This window comes from Miscanthus floridulus, chromosome 5 (genome assembly GCF_019320115.1).
Source record: "Miscanthus floridulus cultivar M001 chromosome 5, ASM1932011v1, whole genome shotgun sequence".
NCBI classification, from domain to species: Eukaryota; Viridiplantae; Streptophyta; class Magnoliopsida; order Poales; family Poaceae; genus Miscanthus; species Miscanthus floridulus.
The window spans coordinates 4981070-5008900 of NC_089584.1; the positions used below are offsets into that span (position 1 = coordinate 4981070).

The window sequence follows — 27831 nt, forward strand, 5'->3', positions numbered from 1 at the left end:
GTCGAGAGCTTGCCACCTGCTCGCTCCTCGACGCTCCACGTCGTTCCCAACTCGACAGGAGGCTTGCAGGCGGGGCCCGACGTGCAAAAGCACCTCTGGACCGAGGTGGGGAGCCACGCTCACGAGTGGGTGAGTCCGGGGCCCTTCTCGCCGGCGACGAGGGGGCGCCGCCCCGAGTCGCCGTGGGGTCGCCCGAGCGTCCGGTTCTCTCTCCCGTGTCTATCATCCCAGTCCTCTATTTTCCAAGACAACCCACAGACATGTCACCTGAAATCACGAGTGGTAAGTCTATTGCTCATCTAATCTGTGCGTATTATGTTTCAGTACGTACTCACTCCGTCCGCAAAAGAATACAATTATAGAACAGTGTGATGATTTAGTACTTCAAGTTTGACTGATTATAGTTAAAAAATATAAATATTTATAATATCAAATAAACATCATTAGATTAATTACGAAATATATTTTTATAATAAATTAATTTAAAGTTATAAATGTGAATACTATTTACTAGAAATATGGTTAAACGTGAAGCATTTTAACTAGCACGTATACCATAGTTACTTCCTTTCACAGACTGAGGTAGTATTATTGAGCAAATATATTTTGAGTTGGATCATCCTAGTTAAAAAACTTCCAACGTCAGTGATCGCGTCCCTAGCCGCGCGGCGACCGTTCTCGCGCACTAAGTACAGAAGTGGGCGCTTGGAATTCTCGGCACCATCACACAAGTCATCGGCCTCTCGGTATGGACACAAAACATTTTTTTTTTTCTAACACGCGCCGGCGTTGACCACGTCACTACCTACAAACGCTAACGTATCCTACACTCCATTGCAGACAAGAATCACTTATCCCTCCGCGTCCTGCCAAGTTCTTGATTACAAAACTTCTAGTTGGCCTTGGCCCGTGCGGCCGTTCGTGCCCATCCATGTCGAGCCCTCCGCCGCTGGTGCCCGACGGCGGCGGGCCGATCCCGTTCATGAACCGGCAGCAGCAGCAGCAGCAGCATCCGGACTACAGCTTGAGCGGCCACGTCCTGCTCACGGCCGTCGTCATCCTCGCCATGATCACCGTCGTCTTCGTCCTCATCCGCCTGCTGCTCTACCAGTTCGTGGCGCGCGGCCGGGGCAGCCTGGCCCTGGGCGTCCGCCGCTCCTTCGGCTCCTTCGGCAGGAGGAGCGCCCGCCACGGGCTCGACGCGTCCGCGCTCGCCGCGCTGCCAGTCACCACGTACCGCGTCCGCTGGGCCGACGACGGCGGCGGCGACGGGCCTAGCTCCGCCTCCGGCAGCGCCGGGACCGGGACGTCGTCGGCGGCCGCGGACTGCGCGGTGTGCCTGTCGGAGCTCGCGGACGGCGAGAAGGTGCGAGCGCTGCCAGGCTGCGGCCACGTCTTCCACGTCGACTGCGTCGACGCGTGGCTGCGGTCCCGGACCACGTGCCCGGTGTGCCGGGCCGAGGTGCGGCCCAAGGCGACGGCGGGGGCGGACGCGCGCCCGTCGCCGCCTCCGGCGTTGATCGGTGCGGAGGGGGGGACGTTGGTCGTGACCGTGGAAGGCGCCGCCGTGGGGGCCGGGGACGCGCGCCGCACGTCCGTGCTGGGTTTCGGTCAACCGTCCAGTGCCGTAGGGTAGAATCGGCGAAAACGACGTTGCGACTGATTAGCCCTTGTTTAGTGTATTATATATACGAACCAAATACATGTAATGTAATTAGAATTATTGTGTACTACTTTATATTGTGTGAAGATGCATGATACCTTGTTAAAGCATCTCCACCAAAATTAATTATCCATCGTCTTCGAAAATTCTATATGGGTGATATCCTATTATTGACAGTGTGGTTTTTTCCTTTTCTCATCCAAGAGATTACCAATATTTTAAAGTGGGTATTAAGTGGGATTGGATTTCCTGCATTTAAGAGAGGGATGGGTGGAATTTGAGTAATTATTAAAACTTTTTAGGTATTGAAGAATATGGTTAATCTGTTCGAGCAACCGCAATTCTTTATATTGCATTTTTTGTATTAGGATGAGATAAATAATATTTTGGAGCTACCACAATCCCTTATACTGTTTTTTGTGTGTGTTAGGATGAGATAAATAATCTGTTGGAGATGCTCTTAAATTTCTCTATAATAACTTTGTGCTTACTCTTCACATATTATGAATGAAAAGTTGGCAATATAAGATTACTTACAGAAACTCAACGCGCTTGGGTCACCATAAGGACCTATTGGCCCAAGAGGGTTGAATTGAGTTAATAAAATTTAAGCAATAAATCTTAATTTATGTAACAACTAAAAACCTCTAAATCTTTTTAGCTCTTAAGTTCTTTCTAATTTCGTAGAGAATTTAATGAAACTTATTTTATGTTGCAAATATTGGTGTAAATTTTTTATTAATAATTTGCTTAAAGTTAGACTAGTTTGACTTAGGAAAGCTAAAGCTAAAGTGAACAACAATTTGAAACAAAGTGAGTACAACAACTGTGTGGTCTTTCCATGGATGCAAGCTTTTTACTTAATATTTGGATAGAAGACAAACAGATGATCCTCATATCATGGGCATGGCAGATCAGTGTAATCCTACGGAGAGGAAGTCCTGCTATATGCGTCCTGTTCGTTTGGGCTTGTTTGGCTAATAAGGCATGGCTGAAAGTACTGTTGGCTGATTTATTGATTTATTGTGAGAGAAAAATATTATTCGTTGGCTAAAAGAGTACGGCTTATAAGCCAAACAAGCCCAAACAAACAGGGCGACGATCCTCCTCCGTATGTTCAGCTAGCAAAAAATAAAAAAAAAAAGTAGCCATTGATTGACATGGGCAATGGCACTGCTTATGTAAGGCCGGCCTGAAGACACACAATAAATTTTTCAGTTTTTTTATTTATTTGAGAATATATGTGCTTATGATAAGCCATTCTCTAATCTAGTCAACGCTCGTATATACACACGAATTCCATCTGCCAAAGCCCATGAACGGCTAGACCGGCCAAATGTGAAAGAGGCGCGCCAAACTTTCAGCTTGAGATTTGACAGCTACCTTATTTTTCCAAAAAACAATTTTTGCAACAACTAAAACTCTCTTAAAACGGGGGGGGGGGGGGGGGGGGGGGGGGGGGGGGGGTGGGGGGGGGGGGTTAAACCACCTTTGCTAAAATAGCCAAATAATTCGCTCGCGGCTTACGAATCCTCCTATACTCCGTGACCACCGCGACCATGTCCTCCAACGGCACGGCCTCGCCGGGAGCCGGCGGCGGCACCCGGTGCTGCAAAGCGACGACGCTGGTGGCCGTAGCCGCCACGTCATTCGTCTGCTGCTTCATCCTCGTCGTCGCCTTCCTCTTCGTGCGCTTCCTCCTGCTTCGCCAGCGCTGGCACCCCCGAGCGAGAAGGCTCCTGCAGGAGCAGCATCATCGGTCCAAGCCCGGCCTTGACGCCGCGGTCATCGCCCTGATCCCGCCCTTCCCGTACCTGCGGCAAGCCGACGCCGAGGCTGAGGGCTCGACCTCAGTGCCGGCCGCCGCCACTGAGTGCGTGGTCTGCCTCGGCGTCCTGGACGAGGGGCAGATGGTGAGGCAGCTCCCCGGCTGCAAGCACGTGTTCCACCAGGAGTGCATCGACGTGTGGCTCGCGTCGCGCGCGTCGTGCCCGGTCTGCCGCGGCAAGGCCGAGCCGCCGGCGCCGGCACGGGCCGAGGACAGGGCCGCCGCAGCTTCCACGCCGGCGCGTGTCGCGGCGGTCGATATGTTCGGCGACGAGGAGCGTACCTCGTCGTCCACGCCGCGAGGCTCGAGAGGCTGAGAGGGCACCGTGGACGACGCGGCCGGAGGCCGGAGGCCGGTGGCGGCTTGGCTTGACTTGACAGCGTCCCGCCAACAGCCTTGTGTATAACAATGGCCAATCGCAGTGATTGCCTGGTAGAAGCTTCATTGTCTGTTGGTCAAGAATCTAAGATAGCAACATCTGTAGGTCGTCGCTCTTGAATATTTTGCTACATTTTGACCATTCTCTGCTATCTATATTACGTGTCCATCTAAAATTCTGTATTACTTGTGAACAACAAGTGGATTAAATCAATCGCAAAAAAAAGAGTGGATTAAATCTGGTACTTCTCGATTGCTATGATCGTTTACAAAAAAAAAATCGAGAAACGTGCGCTGCAATCTCGATCGGTCATGTTTACAAATCTTGATCAGGCGTTTACAAATCTGGTGCATGTTTATAAATCTTGATCGGGCGTGTTTCTTGTGCTGTCTTGGCCAGAACGACGTCGTAAACATGTACTGTCTGCCTGTCGCTACAATTCTCCCTGGCAAACATGAACACAAACGCACAGAGGAATTATTAGGCGAGGATTATGGCGGTTTACGCCACTACTCTCTCCCCGTCTCAAAAATATGCAAACTCTATAGTAATATTAAATCAAATGATTTGAAATTTGATCAAATTTATATAAAAAAGATACTAAATTTTTTAATGATCTGAAACCTGACCGATGGACCGTCCGGTCTTCACAGTGGCATAGTCTACAAGAAATTAGGGCTCCTATGCAAGCTATTTGTCACTGAATCACTCTGTTTGTGATGTTTTCCAAGAGTTGGTTCAGCTTATGGACGAAAATGTATCGCTTGTTATTGATCACGATCCGAAATCATCATAACCTACTTTGTTTTATAACTATGGTGACTTTGTTTGTCATAATTGTTTAATTGTTATAGCAAATATAAAATTATCACTACACGGTAGTTAGATGATTAGTAATAGTAATGGATTAATATTTTGCACATTTTTTTCTATGTCATATGTGTAACAATGCAAAATAAATCACATATTTGAAAATGTCCTCTCTTATGGAAATGCCTCCTGATTTTTAATGATTTTTTCTCACATGTTGATGCATTTAAAATATCCTTGTGCATATATATTATAACAAAGGCGACAAAGAAATAAGACTAAAAAATTAGTTATCCAATTATTCTTCGCACCAAATATATTTGGTAAAATTCCTATGATCTTTTTAATCAAATTCAATCCAACTAAGCTTTTATTAAGTTTGAATTTGAATACAATAGCTTCAAACAAATGTCAGATCCTCTCTCCCTCTCCTATCAGAGCTTGGACCTAATTAATCTTTTAACGTGCCTAGTTTTTTTTTTTTTTTTGAGAAGGTAATGTACCCTCCTTATCCAGCTGCGGCCCAACTGCTCACTCCTCTTCCTCCCCACGGGCTCGGCCCGCACCCCCCTCTTGGAATGGACAGCCGACGCTCTCTCTCCCCTCTCCTTCTTCCCTCCCTTAATGGGCCAAGTCAGTGCAAATTTTCTAGTGGCCAGCAGACGGATAAGCCCGCTTGCACACCTAAGGCACAGCCGCAACAGGCACGTCTCAGCTTGGAAGGAGAGGCCGTTAAAGGCCCAGTTGTCTCTGCCTCTCCTCCCTGTGCCAGCCGCCGTGCTCTGCCTCTCTCTGGGCTACCGCCGCCATAGCCGTACAGCTACGCGCCTACGCCAGTCAGGCAGTCACCACTCACCATTCACCACTTCACCAGGTGCCGAGGCCTTCGCCGATTACCAGCAGCGGTGAGCACCACCACCACCCAGATCCGCCCCTGCTCCTCCTCCCTTTCCGGCGGTGGTGAGCACCACCACCAGCAGCGCGCCACGATGAGGCCGATCCTGATGAAGGGCCACGAGCGCCCGCTGACGTTCCTGCGCTACAACCGCGACGGGGATCTCCTCTTCTCCTGCGCCAAGGACCACACCCCCACGGTCTGGTACGCCGACAATGGCGACCGCCTCGGCACCTACCGAGGCCACAACGGCGCCGTCTGGACCTGCGACGTCTCCCGCGACTCGGCGCGCCTCATCACCGCATCCGCCGACCAGACCGCCAAGCTCTGGGAGGTCAGCACGGGGAAGGAGCTCTTCAGCTTCCGCTTCGACGCGCCCGCCAGGTCCGTCGAGTTCGCGATCGGGGACGCGCTTGCCGTCATCACCACATACAACTTCATGGACCACGTCCCCACCGTCCAGGTCAAGCACATCGCCGAGGACATCGACGACCGTTAGTGCTTTGCCTTCTCAACGCTTCATTTATGCCCTCCTCTGTTGTTTTGTTTGAATGGCACAAGCCAGCACCCTTGAGATCCTGTGTATGAATGGAGTTTTTAAGCAAAGTCATGTGTTGGTGGATACAGAGCCGGACGAGTCTGCACTCGTCATCACCGGCATCAAGGGGAGGATAAACAGGACCGTTTGGGGGCCACTGAACAGGACCATCATCACTGCCGGGGAGGACGCCACCATTCGCATCTGGGACTCGGAGGTTAGGATAGCATGCTGTTATATGCCTGCACATTTTATTTGGATCCAGGGACTAAAGATTAGATTTAGATACTAATTAGAAAGACTAAACATGAGTCTAATTAGGCTTAATAGATTTGTCTCGTAAATTAGTCTCAATCTGTGCAATTAATTTTGTAATTAGTCTACGTTTAATACTTTATGTATTTGTCCAAATATTCGATGTGACATGAACTAAATTTTAGTAGTGGGAACCAAACACCCGCTTACTGATGGCCGCTATATTATAATTTGGGTATCTAGCCCTAAGAATGCCCCTATCAATTGCTTGTTGGTACGGGGGCATCCGGTGGGAATCGAATTCTCCATTACTATATAGGCCTTGTTCGCTTATTATAATCTATACTTTTCAGCTTGTTTTTTCGACCGAAACAGTGTTTTTCTCTCACGACAAATTAGTCGGAACAGTGTTTTGGCTGGTTTTTTCAGCGAAGCGAACGGGCCCATAATATGCAATGTTTTTTTTAGGGGTCCTGTTCAGTCACAATCGGGTTAGTTAATATGTTTAGCTGTATCCGTAGAAGTTTATAATGTCAAATTTCACCTTACTTTTATCAGCTTAGTGAACTGAGACAACAACCAACTAATATGGTAGTAGTACTAGTATCTGCGGAACTGGACACATCCTTACTGATTACTGCTTCCAGTGTAACTATAGTCTATCCAACGAGGGATTTTTAACTTTTTGTCATTCTTACGGATGGCACTCCTTCGTTTGCTAGTTTTATACGTGCTCCTATATAATTGCCATCATAAACAATGAACCTCCCGCGCTTTTGCCATTTTCGTTGATGTGGCACGCCAGGTGGACATGCCAGCGTGACAGTGAGGCTAGGAGTCCTAAGAAATAACCTATTTACCCATGGTGCTTCTCTCCCTCTGCTCTGTGACGTGTGGGTCCCATATGTCAGCTTCATCTTCAACCTCCGGCCATCACCACGCAGCGAAGGGAGGGGAGGAGCTCGTGCGGAGTCCCACGCAGCGAAGGGAGGGGAGGAACTCGTGCGGAGTCCTGTCCGCAGCCTGGCCTCCTATGCCTCCGCAGCCTGGCCTAGAGTGCGCCTGAGCCTGCGACTCAAGCGAGCTCAAGTCGGCGAAGGCGTTCAGACATGGAGCGTGGCCTGCGACTCCAGCACGAGAGGCGACGCGGTGCGCCGTCTCCTTGAACGTGTCGAATCGGTGGAGCTTCTCTACGAGGTCGTGTTCTACATTGTAGCGCGCACCCCACGGCTGGTAAAGCCCCCATAGCGACAGGGGCGGACACAGTGGTGGGGCGGGGGGGGGGGGCTCAAGCCCCCCTACCCATTTCGCAGCAGTGGAGCCCCCATGAATTTTTAGGCAAAATTCTATAGTGTAGGGGGCTGAGACTTAAGATCGAACAACAGTGTTGTTCAGCCCCCTTGAAATATTTTCTGGGTCCGCCGCTGCATAGCGACGCCTCGGAGTTGAGGTCGTCGGTGGTGAACTTGACGCCGGCGGCGACGGCCGGCTCCAACAGAGCTAGCAGTGCCAGCAACGCCACCACGCCTGCCAGCTTGGCAAGCTGCTGCTTCATCATGGTCGTCTCGGTGGAGCTAGCGATCGGCCTGCTAGCACTACTACTCTCTGGTTTATTTGGCGATAGATATTCTGCGAGCTAGCTAGCTACGTACGTACATGTTCGTGTTGTGGAAGAAGCGATGGATCGAAGTGATAGATATGGGCCGGACAGTGCTACGGTGCCTCCTTTTATAGACGGGCAGCCAGCCAGTGGTGTGCCGCGCGAGTCGAACCTCGAAGAAGATGCAGGTGCGCTGCGGCAAGCCAGGGATCGGACGAGCTAGCTGTCTAGCTGCTTGTTTGCATTGGCGTCGTTTGGGTAGCCGATCTAACAGCCGGTGGTTGGGCTAGCTGGTTCGGTCAGTCTGGTATACGCCGGCCGGGTCTGACACGGCCAACTCACTCCCGGGCCAGCTCGCACACGCGTCGAGACGGTAGCCGCCGCTCATGCATGCCCGGCCGGCCTACTGTGGGCTGCGCGAACCCGCAAGTTATTGGTTGCCGTTGTCTCAAGATAAGATGGCCGGCCGAGATTAACATGGATCGAATCGAAGCACCTCGAGCTGGCCGATCGGCGGCATGTAGTTTTCACGAGCTCCTCCCCTCCCCTCGCTGTGTGGTGATGACCGGAGGTTGAGGATGAAGCTGACATGTGGGGCCCACACGTCAGAGAGTAGAGGGAGTGAAAGGACCTAGGATGCCGCCTAGAGGGGGGTGAATAGGTGTTTTTGAAAATTAACACCTTTAAATGCGGAAATAATTAGTAAAGGGAGTTTCCAAAATGGAAACTCCAAATAAGAGTAATACCACCCCTCACAAGTTGGCCACAGAGTATACAAGGTATAAATAATGTATCTAGAAGCTATAACCCTGCAACACAAAGTTAGAACTGAAAGTAAATATTTTCAGCATAGAGCTCTAATACCGGACGTGTCCGGTATGCATGGTTTCTGCAGAACAGTCCCGAACTTGCTCCTTTCGATTTCTATCTTCGAACCAAACTGCAGATACCTACTAGAGATATCGGTAAACATAGAGAACATGCACAAGAGCTAGAGCAACACAAATATCGAATGAAATGCAACTTGAGACACGGTATTTGTTTTACCGAAGTTCGGACTCGTTCGAGTCCTACTCTCCGTTAAGGGGGCTGCGGGCGACCCAACAAAGGTCAGCCCTAGAGGGTACCATGAAGGTCACTCTAGCCGAAGTCTTTTCCAACTCCTTTTCCTCCTTCCACTAAATGATTCCGAGGCAGCGGAATCGACCGTTACAAACTTTCTAAAGCAACCACAATCTCTCGGTTGCTCTCCGACGACGCCTAGCCATCTAGGACCGAAGAGTCCAAGAGTAACAAATGTGAATCACGAGATTGACAATATGCACAAATGCTCAAGTGGTGGCTTGCTCTCCTTTTCAAATTCTCTCTCAACCCACAAATTAATTTTGCAATTTGGATCACACACTCACTAAGAGAGGGTTTTAGAGAGTTGGCAAGACTCAAAAACATGTGTCTATGTCAGCAGAATCAGCAGCCTCCAAAGGTGGAGGCTTGGGGGTATTTATAGCCCCCTTGGAAAACTAGCTGTTTTTATAGCCGTTGCAATACCGGACACGTCCGGTATGACTCATACTACGCCAACGGTAACTAAGCTACAGTGATGTTATGAGGCGTCGGAACTCTCGATGAATGACGGGACTTCTGACCGTCGGAACTCCCAACTTACTTCAGAACTCCCGACCCTCAGCAAATTTGAAAAACATGTAACTGAGTTAAAGTTAGTGATGTGTCGGAACTCCCGACGCATGTCGGAACTCCCGACCCTCACGGCTTTTGAAAACTAGCCGTTGGCTTCTGGTCATCCATACCGGACACGTCCGGTATGACCAGGACAGTGAACCCTCCAAGTCAGTTGAAGTGCAAGAGGTCAGAACTCTCGACCCATGCCGAGACTCCCGATCATCAGAACTCCCGACCTACGTCGGAACTCCCGACGAACCAACCCAAGAATAACAATTTTACAGCTGTTGGACAAATACCGGACACGTCCGGTGTGAATACCGGACACGTCCGGTATTGCCAGACCAGCAAGAAATCAGTTAGCTCTTTTGTCGCTCAAATACTCAAAACTCACATGGGTTGGATTGAGCACTTATGAAACATTATCTATCAATATGATGCATCCCTCTTAATAGTATGACATACCTATTAAACTCAAGATCAAAGGAAAAATAAATTTATACCACTTGAGTCGATTTCTTTTGAATTGATGCCGTCCCTTCCAATCTTCATCAAGTAAGGGTGCTAACAAGTTGATGTTGATCTTTTCACTTGAGCATAGCCATCTTGAGTATGTGACTTGATTCCATTCATCAAATTTGAATAATTTCAAATATATCAAGTCACTTCCATCAAATACTTCATTATAGATTTGATTCTTCACATCAATATAACCATCTTAGCTTGATTAGTACCTCAACTAAATGCAAGTACTTTCTTCTTCACCCTAGCTAGGTTCTTCGGCCACCAAGCCGTCACTTGCCCTTCACCCTTGCTTAGTACCTCGAAGCCTTTTCTTGCTATCTTCACCATCTCAAGCCATCAAGTCACATTTTGTTGTTGAATCATCCATTCATATGTATTGTTATTTTTTTTATTTTAATTTAGCAAGCTTCAAATATGAGACCATTCCATATGTAATCCCTCATGTCTCATTAACTAATAACCACGAGCTTGTTTTCACATAGTACATAGAAATCCCACAATAAATAAGCCTTCACATGAATTCCATTTGCATTGTTGTCTTGTGCTTGAACTAGATTGTTTATACAACAACACATCATTTTGGCTTTCACTAAGTACCTGTGAGATAACCTATTACCTGTCCACACTTAGCAAACGGGTTAGTCCTTTAATCATGTTGTCATTCAATCAGCCAAAACCCACTAAAGGGCTAGATGTACTTTCAATCTCCTCCTTTTTGGTGATTGATGACAACTTAATTAAAGCTTACACAAGGATATAAACATTTAAACTTTTGGGTTCAATAATTTATGAGAGGCTCCCCCTTAATATGTGCTTATGATTAGAATTCACAAAATGACCTCAATTGTCAATTGCACATACTAAAATATATAGGAGACTCCCCCTAAATCATTGCATCCGTGGGGTGCATGTGTGTGTGACAAAGTGAAACCGTGATGCATATGACAAGATATATCACACAAGAATAAATAGAAAGACATCACATCAAATATTTTCATTCTAGCATGCATAGTCCTTATGACAATAAATATAACTCATGTAATTTACACATAGCACTCATTATAAATTTTCTCAAGTCCATAAGCCACTGAAATATATATATTAAGATCATGTCTCACGAGATACATAGATAAAGCATAAGTCTCATCTCTCACAAGATACATGTCTATCTCAAATCCAAGATACATCAATGAAGTTCAAAGACAAGAAACTACAGCCTGCAGTACATATCTTCAGGTACAAAGATAAGCAAATGAAACTATCCTGAAGCTTTAATCAGTCTCTCTCCCCCTTTGTCATCTATCACCACAAAGGTCCAACAATGACATACTAAGGACAAAGGGGCTACAAGCTGTTACTAATCTCTGACATCACTCATCATCATCATCTTCGTCTCTCCCAGCATCTTCGTCATCAAAGCGGGTAACACCAGCTGGGCGAGAACCACCTGCACCAGATGGGTCATAGCCACCAGACCCATAGTAGCCGCCACCACCTGTCAGGTCACTCCACCAATCTGAAGCAAGGTCATCTACAGTGCTGGGACGTGGCTGAGAGTGAGTAGGCACACGAGCCTAAAGTGGTAGAGTGTCAGGGTGCTCAGGTGCCTGCTGCTGCTACTGCTATCACTGTATGAACTCAACATACTCTCTGTCATATCTGGCCTGCTGCTGCTCCTCAGTCTCTGGCTCACTAGCTACCTCATCTGATAGAGGAGACCTAGGAGGATCAAGCTCAAGCCTAGAAGCAATTTGCTTCAAGGTTCAAGTATCCTTCCTCCTAGCCTCCCTCTCCTTCTGCTGCCTGGTTTGGATGTCACGGTACATCCCAAATATGGAGCTGAAAAGCCAGCGGATAGGTGAGGGAGGACTGCCACAGCGTGAAGTAGAACGTGAAGGAGCACGTGGTGAAGGTGAAGCTCCTACTGGTGCACCACTCCTAGGTGCATCTGCCTCTAGGTGCTGCTGCCTGCCTCCTCCTGGTCCTACTAGGAGGTAACCCTGTCTCAGGCAGATCTGTAATAATCTTTAGGGCCTTGTGAATCTTATCATACTCGAATGTGTGCCCTGTCACCTGCTCAATCATATGCATGATATAAGGAGCAAAACCACATTCCTTGAGGGGCCTCTCTCCAACACTCCTGATCTCGGACCAAATAAAATCAAACACGCTGAAGGGCCGAGCATCAGGTGCCATCCTATGAAGTAGGTTCCTAGAGTAATCAGCAATGTTGCCCTTGTCTCCACCCTTATAATTAATAGTCTTCCTGAACATCCTGTCTAGGTACCTGTAGGTAGGGTGAAGACCTAGAACCTTCCCCATAGCTCCTCTCTCACCACCAGGAGGATACATATATGCGAGCTGCTCAGGGGGTAACACCTGCTCGGTGTGGATCCTATCCCTCTAGAGATCATCCTTTGAGAAGCCAAGGTGGGCGGCAAAAACATCATAGTCAACACTGTACCACTGGCCCTCAAGCATCCTAGTGCATCCGCCGCTCATCCTCCTCAACAAACAGAGTAGCATAGAACTGAGCTACTACCTCTGTGTTCCTAGTCATGCTAAAACTCCATGATCTCATAAACTCCTGTGCTCTGGCAGATGGCAATGGCATGATCAACTGAGGCCTTCTGCAACTCTCTAATATATTGCCTAGTCAATCCACTGAGACCTAGCAATCACTGGGTTCCTAGGTGAGAATCACACTGGAGTAGAAATCCAGGTGAAAGGCTGTCTAGAAGCTGGTGATCGTACTAAACCTTAGGTAAGTCTCTCAGAATCAACCCTTCGCTCATCTCTAGCTCTCCTGGTCATACCCTTTCCTCTGTAGTCAACCCTTGGGAACATAGGAGGGCACATTGGGCATACGTGTCTCAAGAAGACCATAATGCATCCCCTGATCAGGCTGGTGTTGAGCTAGAGGAACTGACTCCTCCTCCTCAATCTCTTGCTCCTCATCTAAGCTGTCATCATCTGATCCTCTATCAGTACTCTTCCTCTTTCTTTCTTCTCTAGACTCCATTCTGAACTCATCAGTGTCTGTGTCAGAAGAAGAGCTCCTAGACCCCTCTGCATACTGAGCTGCTGCACTAGAGGTAGCCCTAGTAGACCTCCTGCTGGTTGGCTTGAATCCAGGATGCATATCCTGTCTCGCCTTCTTGTACTTCTCAAGTGCTGGATCATGCCTGTGCTTGGACCTTAGCTCCTGTTGTCCACTTATAGCTGCTGTCCTGTATCCAAAGATTTTCATAGAATTTTAGATACATGCCCATAGCTTATTTTTGAATTGTAATCAGACATAGATTCTTTTATCCAAGGTTTTACAATCACCTCGACACACATTGTCACAAGGTTTGTAAAGCATAGATACTGAAGAAACTATGCCTAATATACAATTCTAGGATAGGATTGAATCAAAGGAAGCAGAGAGCCTGCTCTGCTGGGCCATACCGGACACGTTCGGTAGCATACCGGACACGTCCAGTATGGGTGACCAGCAACCCTAACCAGGGTTCCTTGATTCAAACCAACATGGATTAATACCAAACTTTGGGCATTACTTCTACATCACCAATGCAGCATATTGACTGAAGGAATTTCAAAATCATGTATTGACCATGTAGATCGGACGAGGTCCGTGATTATGGTACCTTGAGAGAAGAGATGAGAAGGCGATGAGAAATCCAAATCCACGGGCCTTCGATCCTTGATCCAAGCCTTCTCCAATGCAATCTCCTTCTCTTCTTTTCCTTGGTGAAATCCTCGGTCACTCTAGGTGGGAAGAAGGGCATCGACTAGTTGGTTCAGGAGGAGACAAGTCTGTTTGGGCCAAAGGGGTACGCTCTATTTTTATAGTCCCGCTCATATCGGACACGTCCGGTATCATACCGGACACGTCCTAGTATACATGGGCTGGCCCAATTTATTCCAAAATGTGTTTTCTCTCTTCCAATCCCCTTTTCTATTATTTCTTAGTCCAAAAGGTATATAATCTTGATCCAAGCTGAGTATCATCACTTTCCTTATCCAATGCCTGCAAAAAGATTTTCTCTTTTCCAAATATTTGGCATATACAAGATTTCGCTTACTTGAGAGAGAGAGAGAGATAGTGGATTGTGGACTTAAGAAAGCCATATCATGTGTGATTAGTCAATCAAACAATCAAGGAGAGCTATAATCATCACATGATAAGGCTAGGTCACAAAGACCAAGATTCAAATAATTTTTTAAATTCACACTTCCTACTCATGCTAGTTAGTGGTTTTGAAAGACATCTCTCCTATGTCACACAAATGCACATTCTAACATACAAAGGGCCTTAGATGCACTTACAATGTATGTATGTAAACACATACCTTTGCCCTGAGCCCACAAGAATACCACTAAGAGGATAAATAGCATGATGATCTTTATGTTGACCTCAATTGCCAAATAATCATGCTAGATACATTTTCATCCAAAGAACTACAAAGAATGCTAGATAAATTTGTTAGGTCACAATGGTGCAAAATAGAAATTTAGCTCTCCCTAAATAAGTGCTTCAAGTAATTTGAATGACTTTCAACAAGCACTTTATTCTTTTAAGAATTTGAGAGTCAATTTTCTATTTTGACCATAAATCAAATAAAATTGCCATATTTAAAATTAAGTTCGGGAGATGCTCACAATCCATTTAGATTTAATAAATCACAAGCTTCTTAGTAAATTAGTGATATATGAAAATATATGAATCAAAAACTCAGTTGCAATCTAATTAGTGTTCTGGTTCCTGTAATACCGGACACGTCCGGAATACACAGAACAGAAACACTGCATTCTGTCCCTAGCCATACCGGACACGTCCGATAGTAATTCCGGACACGTCCGATAGGTTCAGGATAGAACCAATTAATTCACTGCTTGTAATTCTTCATTTAGCTCTAGTATTTATTGTAAACTTGCATCTCAACAAATGAATTGGTTTACTAGAGAGACGTTAAAAGCATCATATGGCAAAGTAAAATTCTTTTTAATTGAATCTAATTAGCCACTTTCATTATTTCACAAATGTACCTATTTGTGAACTATAGAACACGAAACGAACAAAGTGACTATCCTAAAAGGTTTAGGTACTTGTTACCAATGGTGAGGATGAAATATATGATATGTTCATTGAATTATCTTCTGGTCAACCATATAAGAGATTATGATAAGAATTGGTTGATAGATTGAGCGAATATTGTCAAATTGCTTGCTCAACCACCCCAAGACCTTCATCTCATCACCAAGTACCTACATCATTAACTTAAGCACACTTTGGTACCCAACTCTTGTTGGGTCCTTTTGAGTTAGTCAACAAGTGCTTAGGCACCCAAATGGCTTTAGCACTAGTTTGTGGTGAACACATCACCTTACTAGTGCTAACTCCATTTGTGGTCTTCCTAAGCATATTATTATAAACAAATGTGTTTGGCTTAGGAGTTTTACCATTTGGGCATTCATAGCTTAGATGCCCTTTTCTTTTACAAGCATAGCATATGCAGCCTTTGTTTGCTCTATGCTTGCTTTGCTTGTATGGACATCTATCAACCTTGTGGCCCATCTCATTGCATCCATAGCATCTTCTTGTTGCAACTTGGGCTTCATTTCTTGCCTCCTTGTACATTGGGCATTTCTTGGTTGGATGCCCCAACTTCTTGCATATGAGACAAGTGCTTTGTCCATTACTTTTCCTTTGGTTGGCCAACTTGTTTGGCCACTTCACACTTGTCGGCCCAACTCTTGTGTGGACACATGGTAATCTCATGTCCATTCACTCCACAGCCATAGCATAGTCTTTTTTCATGTTTCTTGCTCTTGATTGTGTAGGCCTTGCTTGAGATGTGATTCTTTTGTTGGGCTTTGGAGGAAGCAAGGTTTGAACCCTTCTCAAGCTTCTTCACCATGCTATCATGGTTATCTTGAGAAGGTTGTGCTTTCTCCTTACCCTTCAACCGAATCACATCTTTCTTTAATCTTTGCACTTCTTCTTTGAGCTCTATGTTTTCTATAAGATTTAGCTCAATCGAAGATTGGCTTGCTTGAGGAACACACTCATTAGTACAAAAAATATTTAATTGAGATAATGTACTAGTGAGCGGATGTGTGAGAGGTTGACAAAATTTTACCGATGTAATCACAACCTCATGAGCCACCTCAAGCATGATGCTTGATTCTACTACTTCCTCATGAGAGCACTTTAGATGAGCAAAATTTGCTTGTAGCATATTATACTTGCTTGATAGTTCATCTAGCCTTGCCTTGAGCTTGAAGTTTTCCTTCTCTAGTTGTGAAACACTAGAAGAGGAGTTAGTAACTAAAGCATGCTCAATTGACAATTTTTCATACTTCTCATTTATTGCCTTTAGCTCTTGCAATTTGGAGATGAGAAACTTTTCTTGATTTTGAAGTGATTGCTCTTGTTTCTCTATCTCTTCTTCAAGTTCATCATTCTTTTCAACTATCTTCATGATGATGAACTTGTCTTTGCGGTTGAGATGATCAAGGTTGTAGTTGTCTTCAACTTCAACATCACTCTTATCTTGATCATCCACTTGTGCTTTCTCCTTTTCTTGATCTTTCTTGTTATTCTTTTTCTTGCTTTTCTTGGCCATGAGACACAAGTGATGAGTATCATGAGATACTGAGGTTGACTCTTCACTTGGTTGCCACTGGGCTTGAGCATCGTTGCAAACAGCTGCTTGCTGGTCTGCTGCCTCGGCCATACCGGACACGTCCGGTAGGCATATCGGACACTGCAGGCAGACAGCGGGTCATGCACTGCTTGCACTTCTTGCTCCGACTCGGCACTCTTGAGGTCTTGCCAGGCTTCTTCGCTGTATGATGACACAATGGACATACTTTCCATTGACTCGATCTCAAGTGCATCATCACATTTGGATTTTCCATATAAATCAAGAAGTCTAGTCCAAATGAGATGAGCACTCTCCAGAGGTGGTTGTCCATTGAAGATTGCCTCAACTTGAACCTCTACACTCAATGTACTCAAAATAATATTAATAGCTTGAGCATTGAGTTGCACGCATATCTCTTCCTCTTTTGACAAATTTTTATAGTTGCTCTAATCAACTATAGAAAGAGGTATGCTTGCATCCACAATATGCTCAACAAGAGGACTAATATCTCTAAAAGCATTGAGTACATGTATTGACCAAGTTAGAAAGTTTGAACCATCATTTTGGAGAAGCACCGGTTCTAACTCGATAGGCGTCGACATCCTTTTTTCATGGCGGTGAAGCTTTAGGTGAGAACCTTGCTCTGATACCAATTGAAAGGACCTAGGATGCCACCTAGAGGGGGGTGAATAGACGTTTTTGAAAATTAACACCTTTAAATACAGAAATAATTAGTGGAAACTCCAAATAAGAGTAATACCACCCCTCACAAGTTGGCCACATAGTATACAAGGTATAAATAATGTATCTAGAAGCTATAACCCTACAACACAAAGTTAGAACTGAAAGTAAATATTTTCAGCACAGAGCTCTAATTCCGGACGTGTTCGGTATGCACGGTTTCTACAGAATAGTCCCGAACTTGCTCCTTTCGATTTCTATCTTCGAACAAAACTGCAGGTACCTACTAGAGATATCAGTAAACACAGAGAACCTGCATAAGAGCTAGAGCAACACAAATATCGAATGAAATGCAACTTGAGACACGATATTTGTTTTACCGAAGTTCGGACTCGTTCGAGTCCTACTCTCCGTTGAGGGGGCTGTGGGTGACCCAACAAAGGTCAGCCCTAGAGGGTACCACAAAGGTCACTCTAGCCGGAGTCTTTTCCAACTCCTTTTCCTCCTTCCACTAAATGATTTCGAGGCAGCAGAATCGACCGTTACAAACTTTCCGAAGCAACCACAATCTCTCGGTTGCTCTCCGACGACGCCTAGCCGTCTAGGATCGAAGAGTCCAAGAGTAACAAATGCGAATCACGAGATTGACAATATGCACAAGTGCTCAAGTGGTGGCTTGCTCTCTTTTTCAAATTCTCTCTCAACACATAAATTGATTTTGCAATTTGGATCACACACTCACTAAGAGAGGGTTTTGGAGAGTTGGCAAGGCTCAAAAACATGTGTCTATATCAGTAGAATCAGCAGCCTCCAAAGGTGGAGGCTTGGGGGTATTTATAGCCCTCTTGGAAAACTAGCCGTTTTATAGCCGTTGTAATACCAGAGACGTCCGGTATGACTCATACTGCGCCAACGGTAACTAAGTTACAGTGATGTTATGAGGCGTCGGAACTCCCGATGAATGCCGAAACTTTCGACCGTCGGAACTCCCGACTTACTTCGGAACTCCCGACCCTCAGCAAATTTGAAAAATATGTAACTGAGTTAAAGTTAGTGAGGTGTCGGAACTCCCGATGCATGTCGGAACTCCTGACCCTCACGGCTTTTGAAAACTAGCCGTTGGCTTCTGGTCATCCATACCGGACACGTCCGGTATGACCAGGACAGTGAACCCTCCAAGTCAGTTGAAGTGCGAGACGGCGGAACTCCCGACCCATGCCGAGACTCCCGACCTTCAGAACTCCCGACCTACGTCGGAACTCCCGACGAACCAACCCGAGAACAACAATTTTACAGCTGCTGGACAAATACCGGACACGTCCGGTGTGAATACCGGACATGTCCGGTATTGCCAGACCAGCAAGAAATCAGTTAGCTCTTTTGTCGCTCAAATACTCAAAACTCATATGAGTTGGCTTGAGCACTTATGAAACATTATCTATCAATATGATGCATCCCTCTTAATAGTACGTCATACCTATTAAACTCAAGATCAAAGGAAAAATGAATTTATACCACTTGAGTTGATTTCTTTTGAATTGATGCCGTCCCTTCCAATCTTCATCAAGTAAGGGTGCTAACAAGTTGATGTTGATCTTTTCACTTGAGCATAGCCATCTTGAGCATGTGACTTGATTCCATTTATCAAATTTGAATAATCCCAAATATATCAAGTCACTTCCATCAAATAATTCATTATAGATTTGATTCTTCACATTAATATGACCATCTTAGCTTGATTAGTACCTTAACTAAATGCAAGTACTTTCTTCTTCACCCTAGCTAGGTTCTTCGGCCGCCAAGCCGTCGCTTGCCCTTCACCCTTGCTTAGTACCTCGAAGCCTTTTCTTGCTATCTTCACCATCTCAAGCCATCAAGTCACATCTTGTTGAATCATCCATTCATATGTATTGTTATCTTTTTTATTTTAATTTAGCAAGCTTCAAATATGAGACCATTCCATATGTAATCCCTCATGTCTCATTAACTAATAATCACGAGCTTGTTTTCACATAGTATATGAAAATCCCACAATAAATAAGCCTTCACATGAATTCCATTTGCATTGTTGTCTTGTGCTTGAACTAGATTGTTTATACAACAACACATCATTTTGGCTTTCACTAAGTACCTGTGAGATAACTTATTACCTGTCCACACTTAGCAAACGGGTTAGTCATTTAATCACGTTGTCATTCAATCAGCCAAAACTCACTAAAGGGCTAGATGCACTTTCAGGGAGAGCAGCAGCATGGGTAAATAGGTCATTTCCCATGCTAAGTGAGGGCTTCCTGGCTTGCTGCCACGCTGGCATGCCCACCTGGCGTGCCACATCAGTGAAAGTGGCAAAAGCGTATGAGTTTTACTGTTTGTGATGGCAATTATGTAGGAGCGCGCATAAAACTGGTAAACGGAGGAGTGCCATCCGTAAGGATGGCAAAAAGTTAAAAATCCCATCCAACGAGGCCATGATGATTTATGTAATGCACCATTTACTCAAGGGAGGAAATGAGGAAACTGAAAGTGGGTGTGGGATTCAAGATCAAACCTGCTATGCTTTTATATAATATCAATGCTGCTCTTTCTCTGCCATTTTTACACTGTAAAAAATGCTAATTGTTTCTCCATAATATGGAGACTGTTTTTTCACATCACTCATGGGATCCTCTTTGAGTTGTATGTAGACTAGACAACTGCTGAAAGAGTCTGATAAAGAATCTGGACATCAGAAGACCATTTCATCATTGTCAAAATCCTCAGATTGGTCACATTTCATTACTGGCTCCTTGGATAAATCTTCTAAGGTTAGAATTTGTTCAGGTTGATTGACATGACGATATTTGTAGTTTCCCTGACATTCAATTTTCCATGCCTAGCTATGGGATACAAGAACGCTAACCCTGATCAAGACGTATGTCACAGAGAGACCTGTTAATTCTGTTGACATCTCTCCTACACATGATACAGTATGTTCCTCTTCATAAACTTATTTATACACATCTTTTCTATTCCACTTTCCCTTGCCACATGGCAAAAGCTGAAAAGCATAAAATGCCTGTCGACCTGTGTAATATTCACACATTGTCACGAGCTTTGTGTTGAATCTGTGATTCGTGAAGTAGCATGGGGTCTGTCTAAATGCTCAGGTTGTGTGCACTGCTGAGCTAATTTGTTTGCCAATTGGGTTTCATAATCCGTATAGCGGATCTTCATATACCTGGTATTGCAAAGTGGCTCTTTGTCCAATTTAGTGCATTTTTATGTAATAATCATAGGTCGTGATTTTGTATATATGTAACTGCGCTGTCACTCTGTCAGCCATTGCATATTTGCTGTGTACACTAGGAGAAAAGTATTTTATCACATTTAAGCTATTGACCTATGGCTTATGCATTTTGTTAGCTGTTGCGCTTCTTTTTGTATTTACACTAGAACACTATTTATCATGTTTGATTTTTTTGAGCTGTAGATGAATGCATTGTGTTTATGGTCTACATGTGATTCTTAGCTCAGTGGTACCATCATCTGTGTTCCATTTTCCTAAGATTTTCGTTTCTGTTTTTAGGTAGTTCTAGGAGGTGGTCAGGATGCAATGAATGTGACTATGACAGACCGCCGTGCTGGTAAATTTGAGGCTAAATTCTATCACAAGGTAAGTTCTTTTCCAGTTAATAAAGTATCGAGGTATTACCCCTTTTGTGTTGCTTCCTTGCCAAACTTTGTATGCTTACAATATTTGAACTGTTCTGATTAAAACTTGCTCTCTTTTAGATTTTGCAAGAGGAAATTGGTGGTGTTAAAGGACGTTTTGGGCCAATTAATGCTTTAGCATTTAATCCTGATGGGCGAAGGTAATATTTTTTGTTCTGACAGTGCTTTTCTTATCTAGTCATTGTTGTTACTATCAACATTTGTCCACTGTCCATTGTATAAGGTTATGCCCATATTTCGTGTTTTTTGTTGTTGTATATGCTCAATGATTCTACCATGGTAAATCATGGTAATATATGCTATTCTGAGCCACACAAGGATGCCATAAGCTTTCTGAGAACAGGATTTTATTTGCTATGTGTAATTTTCATTAGGTTTTCATATTGATTTATCTTATGCAAATTTACTCTCTGAAAAATCTCTTTTTCTAGCTCATTTGTGGAGCAATGTAACGACCAGTCCTGATTCTCCATTTTATCCCACTTTTCTTTTAAGTTAATTAGTCTGAAATATTTTATCTACATTGACACTTTTCTTTATGTAAACATTATTTTATCTTTTTCATATGTCTACGACATATCTGGTCTTCATTGATTTCTGAAGCTATTTATTTTTACCTTTTATATGGCTGAATCTCTCCTCTTCAGCCATGCTACGTTTACATGTAGCTCAGACTGATTGTAGCCAACATTGGCAATATATGCTATGCTGACCTCAGTTCGATGAACATTTTGAGTATGAGAGCTACATTCTGCCCACAGTAGCTTTACCATTAATCTGGCCTTTTAAAAAGATTCTTTTTTATTATCGTATGCATCTTTGGGATCTGATAGCTCAATGACTTCAACCAGACACACTGGTTATATATGCTATTCTGATTGCCGCTGTTGAAAAAAAAATGATTCATGAGAGCTACCATTGTACACTATCAACATGTGCTGTAGATACTTTTCTCTTATGTTCTGAAGTTGCTTTTTTTTAGTAAAAAAGGTTTTTCTAATTCTGTCCATGTTCTTTCTTTAATCTTATTAGCTTTTCGAGTGGTGGTGAAGATGGATATGTAAGGCTGCATCATTTTGATTCCGACTACTTCAACATCAAGATGTAGATAAAGAATACCACAGGCTAATCCAAGGTAATATTCAGCTGCCAGCAATTCAAGAAGATTGCACCTATTTTGATGCACCAATGTGTACTGTTGAACTATCTAATGGTTTAGATAACAGGCAGTAGAAAAATTATCTTTCCCAGCATTAGTAAATATATATGGCAGATTGTTTTCTTGCAATCCAACCTTGCGTTTTTAGGAAGTGTTTGTGTTATTATTATACACATGTCAGCTGCATCTCTCGTCTGTTCTAACAAATCATCGATGATATCTATCCTAAGAATTCCATTTCTTGCATTCAGATTCAAAATTTAGGCCGTGCTTCCATCCTGCAACCCCTGTGTGCGCTGGTTTTCAGCTCGTGTTTGTGTTAACCTTCATTCTGTAATTCCTTTTCAGGTTGTTTGAGACTCAACTGGTACAGTTTCTTGGTTCAGATGTTGCTGGTTGACCGTGACACATGCAGAGCTGGCTCAGATCCTAGATGGTGTGGCAGTGTGTTGCTTATTAGACGATGTTGCTCTGGACAAGCAGCTCTTTGGTCTGCTTGAGGAATCTGTACACTTTGGTAATGAAAAGATCCTTGAACTGCTATCTTGAGTTGTCATTCTCGCTCCATGGATTCCCATTTTGTTTCGATTTGTATTCTCTGTTAATCTAAATCTTCCCTAATGGCCACTACTGAACTCTTCTGCTCGCAGGCAGCAGAAACTCACACGCTAATACACACTGTCATTCTCTTGTGCCGGACTGAGCTGCTGGGCTCCGATGTACGCGGCTCCAGAAGGCCCTCCTCTGCTGTCTCCTAATACTGCTGGTACCCCGAGTTCTCCGCTTCGTCCTAGTATATCCCTGCGAATGTTTGTTGCGCCGAAACATCCGGAGATGCTCACAATCCATTTAGATTTAATAAATCACAAGCTTCTTAGTAAATTAGTGATATATGAAAATATATGAATCAAAAACTCAGTTGCAATCTAATTAGTGTTCTGGTTCCTGTAATACCGGACACGTCCGGAATACACAGAACAGAAACACTGACATTCTGTCCCTAGCCATACCGGACACGTCCGATAGTAATTCCGGACACGTCCGATAGGTTCAGGATAGAACCAATTAATTCACTGCTTGTAATTCTTCATTTAGCTCTAGTATTTATTGTAAACTTGCATCTCAACAAATGAATTGGTTTACTAGAGAGACGTTAAAAGCATCATATGGCAAAGTAAAATTCTTTTTAATTGAATCTAATTAGCCACTTTCATTATTTCACAAATGTACCTATTTGTGAACTATAGAACACGAAACGAACAAAGTGACTATCCTAAAAGGTTTAGGTACTTGTTACCAATGGTGAGGATGAAATATATGATATGTTCATTGAATTATCTTCTGGTCAACCATATAAGAGATTATGATAAGAATTGGTTGATAGATTGAGCGAATATTGTCAAATTGCTTGCTCAACCACCCCAAGACCTTCATCTCATCACCAAGTACCTACATCATTAACTTAAGCACACTTTGGTACCCAACTCTTGTTGGGTCCTTTTGAGTTAGTCAACAAGTGCTTAGGCACCCAAATGGCTTTAGCACTAGTTTGTGGTGAACACATCACCTTACTAGTGCTAACTCCATTTGTGGTCTTCCTAAGCATATTATTATAAACAAATGTGTTTGGCTTAGGAGTTTTACCATTTGGGCATTCATAGCTTAGATGCCCTTTTCTTTTACAAGCATAGCATATGCAGCCTTTGTTTGCTCTATGCTTGCTTTGCTTGTATGGACATCTATCAACCTTGTGGCCCATCTCATTGCATCCATAGCATCTTCTTGTTGCAACTTGGGCTTCATTTCTTGCCTCCTTGTACATTGGGCATTTCTTGGTTGGATGCCCCAACTTCTTGCATATGAGACAAGTGCTTTGTCCATTACTTTTCCTTTGGTTGGCCAACTTGTTTGGCCACTTCACACTTGTCGGCCCAACTCTTGTGTGGACACATGGTAATCTCATGTCCATTCACTCCACAGCCATAGCATAGTCTTTTTTCATGTTTCTTGCTCTTGATTGTGTAGGCCTTGCTTGAGATGTGATTCTTTTGTTGGGCTTTGGAGGAAGCAAGGTTTGAACCCTTCTCAAGCTTCTTCACCATGCTATCATGGTTATCTTGAGAAGGTTGTGCTTTCTCCTTACCCTTCAACCGAATCACATCTTTCTTTAATCTTTGCACTTCTTCTTTGAGCTCTATGTTTTCTATAAGATTTAGCTCAATCGAAGATTGGCTTGCTTGAGGAACACACTCATTAGTACAAAAAATATTTAATTGAGATAATGTACTAGTGAGCGGATGTGTGAGAGGTTGACAAAATTTTACCGATGTAATCACAACCTCATGAGCCACCTCAAGCATGATGCTTGATTCTACTACTTCCTCATGAGAGCACTTTAGATGAGCAAAATTTGCTTGTAGCATATTATACTTGCTTGATAGTTCATCTAGCCTTGCCTTGAGCTTGAAGTTTTCCTTCTCTAGTTGTGAAACACTAGAAGAGGAGTTAGTAACTAAAGCATGCTCAATTGACAATTTTTCATACTTCTCATTTATTGCCTTTAGCTCTTGCAATTTGGAGATGAGAAACTTTTCTTGATTTTGAAGTGATTGCTCTTGTTTCTCTATCTCTTCTTCAAGTTCATCATTCTTTTCAACTATCTTCATGATGATGAACTTGTCTTTGCGGTTGAGATGATCAAGGTTGTAGTTGTCTTCAACTTCAACATCACTCTTATCTTGATCATCCACTTGTGCTTTCTCCTTTTCTTGATCTTTCTTGTTATTCTTTTTCTTGCTTTTCTTGGCCATGAGACACAAGTGATGAGTATCATGAGATACTGAGGTTGACTCTTCACTTGGTTGCCACTGGGCTTGAGCATCGTTGCAAACAGCTGCTTGCTGGTCTGCTGCCTCGGCCATACCGGACACGTCCGGTAGGCATATCGGACACTGCAGGCAGACAGCGGGTCATGCACTGCTTGCACTTCTTGCTCCGACTCGGCACTCTTGAGGTCTTGCCAGGCTTCTTCGCTGTATGATGACACAATGGACATACTTTCCATTGACTCGATCTCAAGTGCATCATCACATTTGGATTTTCCATATAAATCAAGAAGTCTAGTCCAAATGAGATGAGCACTCTCCAGAGGTGGTTGTCCATTGAAGATTGCCTCAACTTGAACCTCTACACTCAATGTACTCAAAATAATATTAATAGCTTGAGCATTGAGTTGCACGCATATCTCTTCCTCTTTTGACAAATTTTTATAGTTGCTCTAATCAACTATAGAAAGAGGTATGCTTGCATCCACAATATGCTCAACAAGAGGACTAATATCTCTAAAAGCATTGAGTACATGTATTGACCAAGTTAGAAAGTTTGAACCATCATTTTGGAGAAGCACCGGTTCTAACTCGATAGGCGTCGACATCCTTTTTTCATGGCGGTGAAGCTTTAGGTGAGAACCTTGCTCTGATACCAATTGAAAGGACCTAGGATGCCACCTAGAGGGGGGTGAATAGACGTTTTTGAAAATTAACACCTTTAAATACAGAAATAATTAGTGGAAACTCCAAATAAGAGTAATACCACCCCTCACAAGTTGGCCACATAGTATACAAGGTATAAATAATGTATCTAGAAGCTATAACCCTACAACACAAAGTTAGAACTGAAAGTAAATATTTTCAGCACAGAGCTCTAATTCCGGACGTGTTCGGTATGCACGGTTTCTACAGAATAGTCCCGAACTTGCTCCTTTCGATTTCTATCTTCGAACAAAACTGCAGGTACCTACTAGAGATATCAGTAAACACAGAGAACCTGCATAAGAGCTAGAGCAACACAAATATCGAATGAAATGCAACTTGAGACACGATATTTGTTTTACCGAAGTTCGGACTCGTTCGAGTCCTACTCTCCGTTGAGGGGGCTGTGGGTGACCCAACAAAGGTCAGCCCTAGAGGGTACCACAAAGGTCACTCTAGCCGGAGTCTTTTCCAACTCCTTTTCCTCCTTCCACTAAATGATTTCGAGGCAGCAGAATCGACCGTTACAAACTTTCCGAAGCAACCACAATCTCTCGGTTGCTCTCCGACGACGCCTAGCCGTCTAGGATCGAAGAGTCCAAGAGTAACAAATGCGAATCACGAGATTGACAATATGCACAAGTGCTCAAGTGGTGGCTTGCTCTCTTTTTCAAATTCTCTCTCAACACATAAATTGATTTTGCAATTTGGATCACACACTCACTAAGAGAGGGTTTTGGAGAGTTGGCAAGGCTCAAAAACATGTGTCTATATCAGTAGAATCAGCAGCCTCCAAAGGTGGAGGCTTGGGGGTATTTATAGCCCTCTTGGAAAACTAGCCGTTTTATAGCCGTTGTAATACCAGAGACGTCCGGTATGACTCATACTGCGCCAACGGTAACTAAGTTACAGTGATGTTATGAGGCGTCGGAACTCCCGATGAATGCCGAAACTTTCGACCGTCGGAACTCCCGACTTACTTCGGAACTCCCGACCCTCAGCAAATTTGAAAAATATGTAACTGAGTTAAAGTTAGTGAGGTGTCGGAACTCCCGATGCATGTCGGAACTCCTGACCCTCACGGCTTTTGAAAACTAGCCGTTGGCTTCTGGTCATCCATACCGGACACGTCCGGTATGACCAGGACAGTGAACCCTCCAAGTCAGTTGAAGTGCGAGACGGCGGAACTCCCGACCCATGCCGAGACTCCCGACCTTCAGAACTCCCGACCTACGTCGGAACTCCCGACGAACCAACCCGAGAACAACAATTTTACAGCTGCTGGACAAATACCGGACACGTCCGGTGTGAATACCGGACATGTCCGGTATTGCCAGACCAGCAAGAAATCAGTTAGCTCTTTTGTCGCTCAAATACTCAAAACTCATATGAGTTGGCTTGAGCACTTATGAAACATTATCTATCAATATGATGCATCCCTCTTAATAGTACGTCATACCTATTAAACTCAAGATCAAAGGAAAAATGAATTTATACCACTTGAGTTGATTTCTTTTGAATTGATGCCGTCCCTTCCAATCTTCATCAAGTAAGGGTGCTAACAAGTTGATGTTGATCTTTTCACTTGAGCATAGCCATCTTGAGCATGTGACTTGATTCCATTTATCAAATTTGAATAATCCCAAATATATCAAGTCACTTCCATCAAATAATTCATTATAGATTTGATTCTTCACATTAATATGACCATCTTAGCTTGATTAGTACCTTAACTAAATGCAAGTACTTTCTTCTTCACCCTAGCTAGGTTCTTCGGCCGCCAAGCCGTCGCTTGCCCTTCACCCTTGCTTAGTACCTCGAAGCCTTTTCTTGCTATCTTCACCATCTCAAGCCATCAAGTCACATCTTGTTGAATCATCCATTCATATGTATTGTTATCTTTTTTATTTTAATTTAGCAAGCT

General features: G+C 44.0%; 3 protein-coding genes, 1 long non-coding RNA gene and 3 other non-coding genes across 7 annotated transcripts; all 7 read left to right on the forward strand.

Annotated features, from left to right (window-relative positions):
- Nucleotides 1-871: 871 nt before the first annotated feature.
- On the forward strand, nt 872-1809 carry LOC136451392 (RING-H2 finger protein ATL39-like). Its single transcript, XM_066452097.1, has one exon. The coding sequence runs from the start codon at nt 932-934 to the stop codon at nt 1634-1636; it is 705 nt and encodes a 234-aa protein (XP_066308194.1). The 5' UTR covers nt 872-931; the 3' UTR covers nt 1637-1809.
- A 1338-nt stretch (nt 1810-3147) lies between these two features.
- LOC136451393 (RING-H2 finger protein ATL39-like) lies at nt 3148-4090 on the forward strand. Its single transcript, XM_066452098.1, has one exon. It carries the CDS (start codon nt 3223-3225, stop codon nt 3805-3807), a length of 585 nt encoding a protein of 194 aa, XP_066308195.1. The 5' UTR covers nt 3148-3222; the 3' UTR covers nt 3808-4090.
- Nucleotides 4091-5553: 1463 nt separating this feature from the next.
- LOC136454165 (eukaryotic translation initiation factor 3 subunit I-like) lies at nt 5554-6405 on the forward strand. Its single transcript, XM_066454697.1, has 2 exons — nt 5554-6069; nt 6203-6405. The coding sequence occupies exons 1-2, from the start codon at nt 5670-5672 to the stop codon at nt 6403-6405; spliced, it is 603 nt and encodes a 200-aa protein (XP_066310794.1). The 5' UTR covers nt 5554-5669.
- A 13740-nt stretch (nt 6406-20145) lies between these two features.
- On the forward strand, nt 20146-22355 carry LOC136451394 (uncharacterized). Its single transcript, XR_010758589.1, has 5 exons — nt 20146-20311; nt 20384-20473; nt 21073-21159; nt 21279-21358; nt 22251-22355. It is a non-coding gene; the product is annotated as an uncharacterized lncRNA (long non-coding RNA).
- Nucleotides 21478-21560, forward strand: LOC136455721 (small nucleolar RNA U54). Its single transcript, XR_010759196.1, has one exon. It is a non-coding gene; the product is annotated as a small nucleolar RNA U54 (small nucleolar RNA).
- On the forward strand, nt 21885-21964 carry LOC136455723 (small nucleolar RNA U54). The gene has a single exon (XR_010759198.1). It is a non-coding gene; the product is annotated as a small nucleolar RNA U54 (small nucleolar RNA).
- LOC136455719 (small nucleolar RNA U54) lies at nt 22050-22132 on the forward strand. Its single transcript, XR_010759194.1, has one exon. It is a non-coding gene; the product is annotated as a small nucleolar RNA U54 (small nucleolar RNA).
- Nucleotides 22356-27831: the final 5476 nt, after the last annotated feature.

Bases quoted from the DNA above. Each gene is read 5' to 3' on its own strand.
- LOC136451392 (XM_066452097.1), top strand. From the start codon at position 932: ATGTCGAGCCCTCCGCCGCTGGTGCCCGACGGCGGCGGGCCGATCCCG.
- LOC136451393 (XM_066452098.1), top strand. From the start codon at position 3,223: ATGTCCTCCAACGGCACGGCCTCGCCGGGAGCCGGCGGCGGCACCCGG.
- LOC136454165 (XM_066454697.1), top strand. From the start codon at position 5,670: ATGAGGCCGATCCTGATGAAGGGCCACGAGCGCCCGCTGACGTTCCTG. The intron at 6,070-6,202 runs GTTAGTGCTTTG...TGGTGGATACAG, and splicing joins CGCCGAGGACATCGACGACC to AGCCGGACGAGTCTGCACTC.